We start from the raw sequence: 13,352 nt of genomic DNA on the forward strand, positions 1-13,352 counted from the left end.
CATGAATCTTCTGAAATCCAATCTTTTGCTTCTTGCCTTGTTTTGGTCACACTTCACACAATCACACCAGCATCTCCTCCTTTCACATGTGCTGCTGACTGCTGAGACGGATTTGAAAGGTTCAGAACCCGGATGCCTTGCCAATTGCCATTTCCATTTTCAGTCAGAGACATGGTCCGAAAAAGAAAATTTTTGAAATCACTGCGGAGGCTGATTTGAGCTGACAGTGCCATCACTTCACTGTCACTGACTCACTGTAGTGTAGTTTATGAGGCACTGTGTTTATGCTCTCGTGCAATATAATTTTTTTCATGGAAAGAGCCGAAATCTTGAAAAGAATAGAAGCCATGCTCCAGGAGGGAAAAAAATATGCCCAGTCACACAGACTTCTAAAAAGCGTGATGTAAAAATACTTAATGCCAAAAGAATCTCGCTTTGACAGAGCTTTATGCTGTTTAAAGCTGCCGCTTATCCTGTGAACTCTACCAAACCTTTCTGTTTCGGACAGCACGGTGCTCCAACTTTGAACAGTTCGAATGGCAACATGTACTTCAAATTTTGTAGGTTAGGGCATCCAACAAGCAAAAATATATTCAAGTCATTCTAGAAGAACTTTATTTTAAGAAATTTATAGCATTTTTATGCTGATTTCCATTTCAAACAGGATGCTATGCAACGGTTTCACGAACTTTTGCAAAGTAGAGAAGGTCTAGACAAACTAAGGAAGAATTAAGCATATCTCCTGTTCCAAACATGACATTACGCTCTTATCACATTTTTTCCAATGATGTCTTGTACCGTTTGGAAGGGTTTCTCCCTTCATTTACTAAGTTTCTAATTTATTTTTATTTTGATTTGCAAATCTAATTGATGCTACAATATCTCGGTTTGTGCAAAATATGTGAATTTGAAGCCCATATAAACTCTCTCAAATAGGGCTAAAAGAGTAACATATATATCTTCATTTAGAACACTAAAATTTTTAATTCAAATGACTCGTGATACCAATTTATAATGAAATTACCGTAGAAAATCTCTTATTTTTCAGAAGAAACAAGAAAATCCAAATACAAAAGAGTAAGAGTCGGATTGGTTTGCTGCCAAAATTTTGGCAAACCAATTCTTGGGCCACCACTTGATTTGCTGCCAAAAAGCTGATCATGTCTCACATTTATCCTACCACAATGTTGGCAAGTTTTTCAAGCCAAAATTTTGACATGCCAAATTTTTGGCAACGGACCAATCAGCTCTAGAACACTGAAACGGGAGGAGAGGAAGACCAAGCCGCACACGCCTGGCGCCCGCCAAGCTGAAAAAAAAAAAACTAGTCCTTGCTGCTGCAGTAGCGCAGTACTCTATTAAACAAGCCCAGAGAGCTTTGTTGCTCTCCTCTCCACTCTCCAGCTCTCCTCCTCCCATTCCATCACTCCCCACACCCACCAACCTCCTCCCCCGAAGCACACACACGCCCAGCGCCCGCCATGGCAGCGCCCACGGGAGCTCGCGGCTCCAGCTCCCCTTCTTCTTCCTCGTGCTAGCGTGCTTCAGCCGTTGACGATGGCGGCGGTTGCGAGCAGGGAGAGGCTCTCCCCGGGCGCCGCGCCGCAGGTGGACACGGGCAAGTACGTGCGGTACACGCCGGAGCAGGTGGAGGCGCTGGAGCGCGTCTACAGCGAGTGCCCCAAGCCCAGCTCGCTGCGCCGCCAGCAGCTCATCAGGGACTGCCCCATCCTCAGCAACATCGAGCCCAAGCAGATCAAGGTCTGGTTCCAGAACCGCAGGTCAGTCAGCAGCATCCCTCGCCTCCCCCGCTCGATCTATTGTTGTTCTCCCTGCATTTACTTTTTGCGCAGAAAGGAGCAGTTTTTTGCGGTTTCGGTGTGAGAGATTTGGTTTTGGGTTGATTTTTGGACGGTTTCTTTGCTTGGTTTGTGGAATGGGCTTCCGTTCATGGCCTTTGTATCTGTAAAGTTGGAGTCTTGGCTGTCTAGCAGATTTAACATGTTGGGTTGAAGAAAAATGGGACATTTTGAAGTGATTTAGTGATTCTGGGTGTTCTTTGCTGTGGCAATGGGGTCATTTTCCCAGGGTAAATCTGTCTGTTCTTCAGAGATTTTGTGAAATGAGGCCCCCTGTTGGTTCGCTTGAATCTGTGCTTATACTCTTCGTTTTTTTCTTAAAAAAGATTTTGAGAAGCTTTGCACAATGATTTGGGTTCCTGTATCTCCAGTACTAGTGCCACATACTTTTTGCATCGTTTGGGTTAGGTAGGGAGCTAACGCAACAATCTTTGTCAGATTTATTGGGAAGGAGTTTTTGGTTTATGCGTTCTTGCAAATGTGCTGCCACTCGTGGTGACAATGACTTGCTACCTGGAATTTCTTTGTTTCTGTTAGAACTAAATCATGTTGTCTAGCATAAGGGTGAATGTGAGGATGGTGCCTTTTTCCTTGTGCCAACTGCCAAGAAGTCAAGAATGTAGGGTCACTTGTGTTGGTTACCTCTATATCATGGTACTTGTAACTTGAATTTGAGAACACGAGAAAGAAAAATAGAAGCAGGTGGTAGTTGTGTTGTGCCACACCACAAAATCCTTGGGTTCTTGTTTTCTCCCCACGAGCGTTGTGTGTTCCGGTGTTGACCAATCCAACAGCATTCTGAGTTGAGGCCCGTCTTTTCGACCTAAGTGGCGGTGTTCTTGTTCACTGTGCTTCAGGCCCCTCTGAACATCAACTCGTAGGCTATATCACTTTGCCTTCTTTTTCAGTTGATTAAAAGCTGGGTAACAGTTTTGTTCTTAGTGGTGCTACTATGCAGGAATGAGAATAACGACACCTTTTAAGCAAAAAGCTTTCGTGAAGGGTAAAAGGAACCAAGAATCTTTCACCCTGGGCTCAGGAAGTGCTAATTTTGACCAGACTTCATAGATGCAGACACACACATCACTTTCAATTAGGCAATGATTCACATATATCGGTTCTTACATAGTAGTAGCCATTTTGTCTCTTTTGCTGCACCTTTTCCATACATTCCTGTATAATGATCTCCCGCTCATCTCATAAGAGAATATTACCGAAATGCTTTATCTTCATTCTCGGTCTGTGCCAATCAAGAACCAGGAGGGAATCCTGTGTAATGGAAGCCACTGTTTGTATAGACTTTTGCCTTTGTAGTTGTGCCTGCCACTGAACCGTGCTTTCTTGTGATTGGTAGATGCCGGGAGAAGCAGCGCAAGGAGGCATCCCGCCTGCAAACTGTGAACCGGAAGCTGAGTGCGATGAATAAGCTGTTGATGGAGGAGAATGACCGGCTGCAGAAGCAGGTGTCCCGGCTCGTCTATGACAACGGGTATATGAAGAATCAACTCCACAGTGTGAGCTCTCTTTCTCTTTTTCCATGCTACCTCGCTTGAACTAGAATCAAGAATACATTTGCTGCATTCTTGATTCAATAGTGTGTTACTGTATGCCTTGTTGTTTCCAGTTTCTGTGTTATCTTTGTTTGCTTGCTGTAACATTTGCTTGTAATTTGACAGCCTTCTGTAGCCACCACAGATACAAGCTGTGAGTCTGTGGTGACAAGTGGTCAGCAGTATCAACAGCAAAACCCAGCAGTTCCGCATCCTCCACAAAGGGATGCGAACAACCCAGCAGGGTAACTGGAAAACCTGGTTCCATTCATTTTTCAAGGCTGCATTTGCTCTATGTGATTTTAATAAACGTTATTTTTTTCCTTTTGTGCAGTCTACTCGCTATTGCTGAGGAGACCTTGGCAGAGTTCATGTCCAAGGCGACTGGAACTGCTGTCAACTGGGTGCAAATGGTTGGGATGAAGGTAATGTGCTTGTACACACTGTATACTGTACAATGTTATGACGCACCTGTTGTTGACACTTCTAACCATTTCAAATGTTATGCTGATTACAGCCTGGTCCGGATTCCGTTGGAATCATCGCTGTTTCGCACAACTGCAGTGGCGTAGCAGCACGAGCTTGTGGCCTTGTGAGCCTTGAGCCCACAAAGGTGTGTTGATTCTCCTTGGTTTTGACTTCTTTTAGCTTCTGCAGACATAAGGTATTTCCTAATGAATTTCCATTTAGGTTGCTGAGATCCTTAAGGATCGCGCATCGTGGTATCGCGATTGTCGGCATGTTGAAATCCTCCATGTTATCCCTACGGGTAATGGTGGAACGATTGAGCTGATATATATGCAGGTATATGTCTCAATGTCTGCACAGGTTCAGTTTTTTATGTGCTTGTTTATGTACCTGTATGCTATGATTTTGTTGACAGTGTTAATTTCTGTTTTACTTTATAGACTTATGCACTGACAACTCTGGCGGGACCGCGCGACTTTTGGACGCTCCGATACACTAGTGGCCTTGACGATGGCAGTCTTGTGGTATGACTTACCTACTTGATTTACCTGCTGCCATTCTATTGTCTCATTGTTGTGCTCCGATGAAGCTTAATCTTTTTTTGGATTTAACTTACCTGCTGTTAATTTTTTAATGCCCTTTTCTCAGTTGTGCAAATGCTGCTGTAAATTGTTTCTTTTCACCATTGTGCTAATTGGTGCTTAACTGACACTTCTTTTGCGTTACCATTATATTTGTCCCTTACCCACAGTATTGGTAACAATGTTGCTGTGTCTTGTTCTGTAGATCTGTGAAAGGTCATTGACTCAGTCTACTGGAGGTCCTTGTGGACCTAATGCTCCGACTTTTATCAGAGCTGAGGTCCTTCCTAGTGGTTATCTGATTCGACCATGTGACGGGGGAGGCTCCATGATTTACATTGTGGATCATGTTGATCTGAATGTAAGTAGCAGCGAGTCTTTCATACTAACAAGTTTGCACTTGACTAGTTTTGTAAGTTATGCAGCTATTCTTTTTTGGTGAGCAGAGATGCGTGTCTAATTTATGTTGCGTTTCTACAACAGGCTAAGAGTGTGCCTGAGGTTCTTCGACCACTCTATGAATCTCCTAAGATACTGGCACAGAAGATGACAGCTGCGGTATGTCTCACTGTTCATTCTTATTGTTGCTATGCACTTGTTGGGCTTTTTATGGTACTCCTGAATCTGTAGTTTTTACTGATGCACCAGTGACATGTACTGGTTCGTGTACAGGCATTGCGACACATTAGGCAAATTGCACATGAATCAAGTGGTGAAATCCCCTATGGTGCTGGGCGCCAGCCAGCTGTTCTCAGAACCTTCAGTCAAAGACTCAGCAGGTATGTACAAAGATTGAATAGCTCTCTGTTCTTAAAAGCATTTCCCAGAGTGTCTTTGTTTTGTAATAGCATTCCATGCTAGTCTACTCTATTACTGCTCTGAAATCCAAACTCTAATTTTGCAGAGGCTTCAATGATGCTGTGAGTGGTTTTCCAGATGATGGTTGGTCTCCTTTGTTGAGCAGTGATGGCCCTGAGGATATTACAATTACAGTCAACTCATCTCCAAACAAACTTGTTGGGTCTCATGTCAGCCCCTCCCCATTCTTTTCTGCTATAGGGGGTGGCATTATGTGCGCAAAAGCATCAATGCTACTGCAGGTTTGTTCATGCGCTCGATCATGTTCCTTTCTAAGTAACCATATATACTCCATCTAGTTGACTGAACAAACAGTCTTCATGCTTGTTTGCTTAAATAAAATTATTCTTGTATATTTGATCTTACTCCAATGTACTTCTTTGGATATTGTAGAATGTGCCACCTGCTTTACTTGTGCGATTCTTGAGGGAGCATCGCTCTGAATGGGCCGATCCTGGTGTTGATGCATATTCTGCCGCCTCTTTGAGGGCCAACCCTTATGCTGTGCCAGGTTTAAGGGCTGGTGGGTTTATGGGCAACCAGGTTATACTACCCCTTGCACGAACATTGGAGCATGATGAGGTAATTGATTAAATGCACCCCTATTCACCCTCTTGTTATGAAGAGCCAATATAAGGTCCATCTAACTAACTATTTCGATTGCAGTCCTTGGAGGTTATTAGGCTTGAAGGACATGGTTTTAGCCACGATGAGGTGCTTATGTCTCGAGATATGTTCCTTCTGCAGGTATTAGGCCTTTCCAATTTGATTCTTGGTTTATGGTCCATGGCCTTTTCTATATTCTTCTGATCGCATGTATATTACCTGTTATCACAGCTTTGCACTGGGGTTGATGAGAGTGCTCCTGGTGCATGTGCACAGCTTGTCTTTGCACCTATTGATGAATCTTTTGCTGATGATGCGCCATTGCTACCCTCAGGCTTCCGTGTTATACCACTGGATGATAAAATGGTTAGTACATTTTATTTAATTAGTTAATCTTAGAGTCCAATTTCTTGGCCTTACCAGTTGTCACACTGGTTATTCATTATGCACTCAAACTGCAGGACGTGCCCTCTGCCACACGCACACTAGACCTTGCTTCGGCGCTTGAGGTTGGATCAGGTGCAGGCTCACGTTCCCCAAGTGATGCGTCGGGTTCATGCACCACGCGATCAGTCCTGACTATCGCCTTCCAGTTCTCGTTCGAGAATCACCTACGTGAAAGTGTGGCAGCAATGGCCAGGCAGTATGTCAGGGGTGTGATGGCATCTGTGCAGAGGGTGGCCATGGCAATTGCTCCCTCCCGCCTTGGCTCACATATCCAACTGAAGCACCCGCATCCTCCGGGGTCTCCTGAGGCACTCGCACTTGCTACTTGGATTGGCAGGAGCTACAGGTAGAACCTTACTTCTCAGCTAGCTGAGCGTTCTTTGTTTGATACACACTCACTGGTTTTGTTAATGTTCTGATCATCTATAGAATTTATTAATGTTCTGTTCATCGATAGCATGTATTAGTGTTGTGTTCATCGAAGCATTATCCTGGAATTTGTGTTATAAAGTTTGAAGTTGTTGATGATTTCAAAATTACAGGGTGCACACTGGATCGGAGATCCGCTGGTCGGACACTGAAGGCGTGGACAATCCCCTAATGCCTTTCTGGAAGCACAGTGACGCAATTCTCTGCTGCTCTCTGAAGGTCAGTTGGTGAATGCCTGTTGATTTCATGATCCAATTGCTACCTTATGCCATAACCTGAAACCGGGCACTGATTTGTTGTCGACTACTGCAGCCTCCATTCATGCTCAAGTTCGCCAACAGCGCCGGCTTCGACATCCTAGAGACGACGATGGTGAACATCCAGGACATGCCGCTGGAGGGGGTCCTTGACGACGAGGGGCGGAAGTTACTGTTCTCGGAGCTCCCCAAGATCATGCAGCAGGTATTGATCGACCAGGGTTGTACCCTTCCCAGCATGCATGATGAAAGACATTGAGTCTGAAAATGTGGCTGCGTCTGTTCTCCTGGGCAGGGCTTTGCGTACCTCCCCGGCGGTGTGTGCCGGTCGAGCATGGGGCGGCAGGCGTCGTACGAGCAGGCGGTGGCCTGGAAGGTGGTGGGCGATGACGGTGCGCCGCAGGGCCTGGCGCTCATGCTCGTCAACTGGACCTTCATCTGATGCTGCTGCTCCTGTGCTTCGGCTTCACTCGCCAGAGCAAAGGGTTGGACGAAGCCCTCATCACCACCATCAGATGGTGACTGTATCCTACTACCTAGTTGCTTGCATTGCACCTATGTGCTGCTGTATCATGTGTGCTGTAATGACTCGAGACCTGAAATGTTTGCTATTCCTGCTATGTTTGGAGTTTCTGTATCTTCTGGATCAAGACAAGTGCTGCTGCAGTTTGTGTGAGGTTGAAGACCTAGTACTAAATCATCTGTGAGATGTATGGATCATTGACCATGCATGGTTTCGGTGATGTTGTGCTATGCTGAATGGGTTGATGAAGTATGCTTGAATGCTTGATGCTGTGTTGCTCAAAATTTCCTCATTTTTTCATGTGCCTCTGTTTGATTGACTACACTGAACTGGGAGCTGGAGCCTGGAGGGCGCCAGGTGAATGAAGACCACAGTCAGTCACTCTTTATATCAAATGCATAATTCCTACTAGCTTACATCTGCTTGCAAGTGATCTATCTTTGGTATTTGCCAGTTCATGTGAAGGAGATTTGCACTTTTCACTGCTATGAAGTGTCCACAGAGTTGTCGGACCAGTGTATTTTTCAGTCGAACTGTATTTTTCAGCGTGGGTTGGGCGAGAAAGAAGGGGTGGCATGAAAAATTGAGAGTAGCTAAGCAAAAGAGGGCAGAAGAGGGGATAGGAGGATTCAGGATGCAACCTATCCTGTGTGCTATGTCATGCTGTGCTGCTGTAACGATTCGAGACATGAAATGTTTGTTATTCCTGTTGTGTTCTAAGTTTCAGTACCCCATGGATCCAGACAGTGCTGCTGCTGCAGTTTGTGTTAGGTTAAAGACCTAGTACTATCATCTTTGAGGTGATCTTGAACAATGGAGAGATGCACTGCGGGCCGTGGGCCTGTCAATGCAGCCGTGGTGGGCTTGTGATGATGACGACGATGACGGGCTGAATGGCGTGGAGTTCGGTCGGGCTCGACCCAGCCAGCCCATCAACATCCGTCCCTTCCTTCCTCGCCGCACCCGCCACTTCCCCGTGAAGCCGCCGCCCGCCATGGCCATGCTCTCGCTCTCGCTCTCGCTCTCCTCCCGCCGCCTCGCCTCCCTCCGCCCGAACCGCCCCAACCCTCCCTCAACCGCCTCCTCCGCCCCAAGCCCCTCGCTTCCACCTCCCGCCTCCGCCCTCACGCCGCAACTCCCCGGCAGACAAGAGCACACCGCGCTGACGCCGACCACCACCCCGCTCTTCCTCCGCCCGGCGACCCACCCGGCCCCGGCCGCCGCCCTCGCCGCCTTCCGCCGCCGCGCGGCCGCGCTCGTCCCGCCCTCCGCGCCGCACCTCCACCGCCACCTCCGCTGGCTCCTCGCCGACGCCGCCGCCGCCGATCCCTCCTCCGACCCGGCGCTCCTCCGCGCGCCGCTGGGCGACCTCGAGGCCATGTGGGCCCGCCACGTGCGTGACCGTCGCCCGTTCCAGTACGTGGTCGGGAACGAGCACTGGCGGGACCTGGTGGTGGCCGTGAGGGACGGCGTGCTCATCCCGCGCCCCGAGACAGAGGCCGTGGTGGACATGGTGAGGAATGTGGAGGGGTTCGCGGACGGGTGGTGGGCGGACCTCGGCACCGGGAGCGGCGCCATCGCCGTGGCCGTGGCGAGGGAGCTCGGACCCGAGGGGAAGGTGTTCGCAGTTGATGTCAGCGAGGTGGCCATCGAGGTCGCGCGGCTCAACGTCCAGAGGTACGGAATGCAGGTGAGCGTGAGCCTAGGGATTGTGTTTCCCTTTGAAATTGAGGAAGAACGCGGCTCAAATGTTTGTTCGAGGTGTCAAACTGCTAATTTGCAGCTTGCATTTTCGGCACATGCTGTATCTATCATTCTCTGATAGCCTATCCACCTAAAGATTTATGAGCGACACATCAACACACCCTAAGTAGTGTCAATAAAGGTCTGGGAAGTAAAAGGGAAAACTATCAACAAGCTCCGGGTTTATAATTATTAAGCATAGTTCAATTTGTTTGACCTTGCAGAAGTACTAGAAACTCACTGTTGATTAGAGTTTTGCTATGTTGAAATTAGGATAAAGTTGAAATAAGGCACGGTTCGTGGTTTGAACCTCTGGAAGATGTGAAAGGAAAACTCATGGGTGTGATTAGTAATCCCCCATATATACCAACTGATGATCTACCTCGACTGCAACCTGAGGTTGGTTGGCATGAACCAAAGTTGGCGCTTGACGGAGGCAAGGACGGCCTTGAGCATCTGCTCCATCTTTGTGAAGGGTTATCTTCAGTTCTGAAGCCTGGAGGTTTCTTTGTTTTTGAGGTAAACATCATCCAAGACTTTTTCTCGAAGTCTGTTATGTTATCACTGCACATATGATTCATGAATTCAGCATGTTTATGTTATTTGGAAACTTAAATTTTTTCCTTTCCAGATGTTCTCCTATATAACTGAATTGGAACTTTAATTGCTATGATCACTTAGTAAAGCAACATTGAATTTGTTTAAAAGACTTGATGTTCTTATGGAAGTATCTCAAGCTATAAGACAAGAAAACTGTTGCTTCTGCACCCATTATGATTCGTGACTGCCCCAATCCTGTCCCCTTACTAAGCTTTGACTCATTTCTTACAAAGTGACATGCACATAGTTCATGTTGCTTTGCAAATCTTGTTATATTGTTATTGTTGCTCCAAAGAACTGTAACACTCAAATACCTCTATGTTTGTGTTTGGCAGACTAATGGCAATAAGCAGTCTGAGTTCCTTGTTGATTTGATAAGCACAAAGTGGAGTTCTTCTTTTCATAATGTGGAGGCAGTATTAGACTTCGCAGAAATCAAGCGTTTTGTAACAGGATATCGCAGATGAACACCAAAGCATGGATGTTGATGTAGTTCTTGGGGGCGAATTTTCCCCGCTTAGACTTTGGTAAGAATCATGTCACTAGTGACTTGGATACAATGCAGCAGTTTTATACATTAGCTGGATAGTGTCTTAGTTTTAATCGTTCACGTGTTTTCTCTTGCGTCTTTGACTCAATTTTCTGCACTGATCAACTGAACAATTGTTTATTAGACTCATAAGAATTTACTGACACATATTATTTAGCTTTATGTTGTTGATACCCTTGTAGTTTGTAATGATGTAACATACTTTTGTTAGAGAGTTTCATGAGTAACACCTTTTAATTTTTCAAAAAAAAAAGTATAACACCTTTTTAGTGCTTGCACACAGTGAAGCATTTTCTTGGCATGGTATGGGACCAACCACCATGCTTCTGCAAAATCAGAATAATGCATTTGTTACTTGTTCCATTTGTTTATTTTGGTTGGAGATTTAGTCCCCTGTAAACTCCTCAGTCCTCAATTTTTTTGCTTTTGTTGCTAACTTCTCCAGTAGAATTTTCACTCATTGAAAATTAATTGCATGATTGTGACAGTCATAATTTAGATACCAGAGGCTTTCTATCATTACATGTTTTTGGATGGGAATTGTGTTGACAAAGTCCATAAGGAATTGCATCTTAACTATCTATATTTGAACTGATGGCAAGTTCAAGCTTTGAAACAGTCATGCAATATGGTGGCATGGTGTAGCTGAACATAATTCACATGCAAAAAGAACTCCGTGGAATCAGTAAATTACATTACGGAGGCCAATATAAACAAACTCTTCAGAGCACCTAATCCCTCTTCTGCTTGTTTGTGTTTCCCTGGATTATTTCTTTGTTCTCAGTTGTCCTGTGCAAAATTTTGTTGTTTGTATAATGCTGCACCACTGCTTTTGTGTGTTTGCAGTATTTAATCCTTGTCTCGTTTTACCTTTGTTTGTCAGGACCTTGCCATGTAAATAATGGGATCAGTCTGGGCTAGCTTCAGCAGAAAGCAAACAGCTCGTACCATTGCCCCTCTTCGGAGCTTATCACTTGAAGTTTAAGCCTGGTGGTGACAATGATATAGCGCAAAGTCAATCATCAAATATAATTCTTTAGGCATGCGAGCTAATATTTCGCCAAAGCCAAGCTGCGGACCGATCCATGGTCCATCTGCCCAAGGAAGCTGTACAATAGACAAGACTCTTGTGGCAGTTTGCATTCAGAAGCATGTATTTGGCCACTTGTTTTGCAGCGTGTTGGGTGATGATTGTGATTTAAAGCGGAGACTTTTGTGGCGTCCAAAATTATTCCGCCGCCCACACGGCACTTTGTGTGTTTCATTATTGATTGATGCCGTGGGCCAGGCGATTATTTTTGTAATTTGTTTCTTTTTTGTTCCCTCCTTTGGATCCATCTCCAGGTAAATTCTATGAAGATGAAGTCCATGCTTTATTTCTTTTCATTCTTTTTAGTTGTCCCAGAGAACTTGAACGAACAAAGTAGAAGAAATACTCCCTCTGTTCCAAATTGTAGGTTATTTTGGCTTTTCTAGGTGCATAAATACATCTAGATATAGTGTATGTCTAGATGCATAATAATATCTATGAATCTGGAAAAGTTAAAACGATCTACAATTTGGAACGGAGGGAGTATCTAATAGTAGCGCTACACTGCAGTAACAGTTTTTGTGGAGGGAGTACCTAATAATAACGTTACACTGCAGTAACAGTTTTTTTGGCTGAATCGCCGATTATTTGCTTTACAAGTTACCATGGCAGGTAGAATTCTTCTGTGCTTCATAATTCTGTTCTGCCCTTTTGTCTAGTCATGGTATGATGCAAGTTTGATCCGCTGATGATTCACTCATAGCATTTTCGAAGTCCGTGCTCACTAATTTATCCATGGTAATAAAAGAAAAGCACTAGAGTTATTTTACTTTGAAAAATATTCTGAAAATCATGAGACGTGACACTAAGGATTCCATCACGGGGGTCGCTGAAAGGGAATGTCGGGGCCATGAGATGCCGTCTCATCTTGCTCATCTTTGCAGCTAAAATTATTGGCAAAAAGCTATACACTTCTATGCAATCTCTAGCCAACTCCTTGACTACCTCCAGATGAGCAGGTAGCATGGCAAGTCGACGGCTTGTGAGTTGTGAAGGAAGTGGTTCTCTCCCGTTCATCTACCTCACCCATCGTTGTCGATCCAACCCGGTCGTTTGGTTTGTTTATCCACCAATTTGCAGTGCTACTGTTGGACCATATGATGATTGTGCCAAATATTAGAAGAGTTGATTTGCATCATTTTGGTTTTGTTGTCGGAAAACACGATATTTTGGAGGTTGACGTTTCTGAACTTTTCATTCCCGTGGAAAGAAATGGGCACTTGGGGATCATAATGTGCATAAGGATTAGAAAACATGCAGGGAGGGAATGTGACGGATGGTGAGGTTTGCAGGGTTGTTGTGTAAGCAACAGCAAGCACCAAGTCAGGTCAAGAGAAAAGAGATGTGCTTGTTCGGAGTTCAATGTGAGTACTTCATCTGACTTTCTCTTTGTTGTAGATTGCAGATTATAGAATGACAATTGAAAACAACTTGCACCAAGTCAAGGTAGAAATGTTTACATCATGCCGGTTTGGTAGACTAGTCTTGCCACTGCAGATAATGTTACAAAAACCGTGCAAAATCCAAATGCACATTTAAATTGCCAAGTCAAGATTTGCAGTCCAAAAGTATCTGTGTCTGCTACCCTTGTGCCATGGCAAATGCATGCAATCATTGAGAAGCAAAACCATATTCTTTTGCCATCTGATCTCAGATTCATGATGCAATCACCCCCAGTGAGTTGTGATCTGTAAACCAAAATTTGGTCAAATGCATACTAGTAGCTATGCAGAATGAATCAAATAAGCAAAGAAAATGGAAAGAAGGAGGGGAGAAAGAAAAGGGTAAAAG

The 13,352-nt window shown here is 44.9% G+C and overlaps 2 protein-coding genes across 2 annotated transcripts; both read left to right on the plus strand.

Annotated features, from left to right (window-relative positions):
* Window positions 1-1,382: 1,382 nt before the first annotated feature.
* LOC101784301 (homeobox-leucine zipper protein HOX33) lies at window positions 1,383-7,845 on the plus strand. The gene is made up of 18 exons (XM_004963175.4): window positions 1,383-1,781; window positions 3,214-3,373; window positions 3,536-3,654; window positions 3,744-3,834; window positions 3,927-4,022; window positions 4,100-4,213; window positions 4,318-4,401; window positions 4,664-4,819; window positions 4,942-5,016; window positions 5,131-5,237; window positions 5,363-5,558; window positions 5,710-5,898; window positions 5,983-6,063; window positions 6,154-6,288; window positions 6,384-6,715; window positions 6,912-7,017; window positions 7,111-7,260; window positions 7,351-7,845. Exons 1-18 carry the CDS (start codon window positions 1,558-1,560, stop codon window positions 7,495-7,497), a joined length of 2,562 nt encoding a protein of 853 aa, XP_004963232.1. The 5' UTR covers window positions 1,383-1,557; the 3' UTR covers window positions 7,498-7,845.
* Window positions 7,846-8,812: 967 nt separating this feature from the next.
* On the plus strand, window positions 8,813-11,857 carry LOC101752690 (release factor glutamine methyltransferase; the record flags this gene model as incomplete). Its single annotated transcript, XM_022824912.1, has 4 exons — window positions 8,813-9,268; window positions 9,595-9,840; window positions 10,257-10,448; window positions 11,355-11,857. Coding segments are annotated over 3 exons (834 nt in total), but the record flags the coding sequence as incomplete, so codon positions are not given.
* Between the last annotated feature and the right edge of the window lie 1,495 nt (window positions 11,858-13,352).

This window comes from Setaria italica, chromosome III (genome assembly GCF_000263155.2).
Source record: "Setaria italica strain Yugu1 chromosome III, Setaria_italica_v2.0, whole genome shotgun sequence".
Taxonomy (NCBI): Eukaryota; Viridiplantae; Streptophyta; class Magnoliopsida; order Poales; family Poaceae; genus Setaria; species Setaria italica.

Excerpts from the sequence above, each read along its gene's own strand:
- LOC101784301 (XM_004963175.4), top strand. The coding sequence starts at position 1,558 with ATGGCGGCGGTTGCGAGCAGGGAGAGGCTCTCCCCGGGCGCCGCGCCG. Across the intron at positions 4,402-4,663 it reads TTGACGATGGCAGTCTTGTG|ATCTGTGAAAGGTCATTGAC; the intron begins GTATGACTTACC and ends CTTGTTCTGTAG. Across the intron at positions 5,899-5,982 it reads GAACATTGGAGCATGATGAG|TCCTTGGAGGTTATTAGGCT; the intron begins GTAATTGATTAA and ends TTTCGATTGCAG.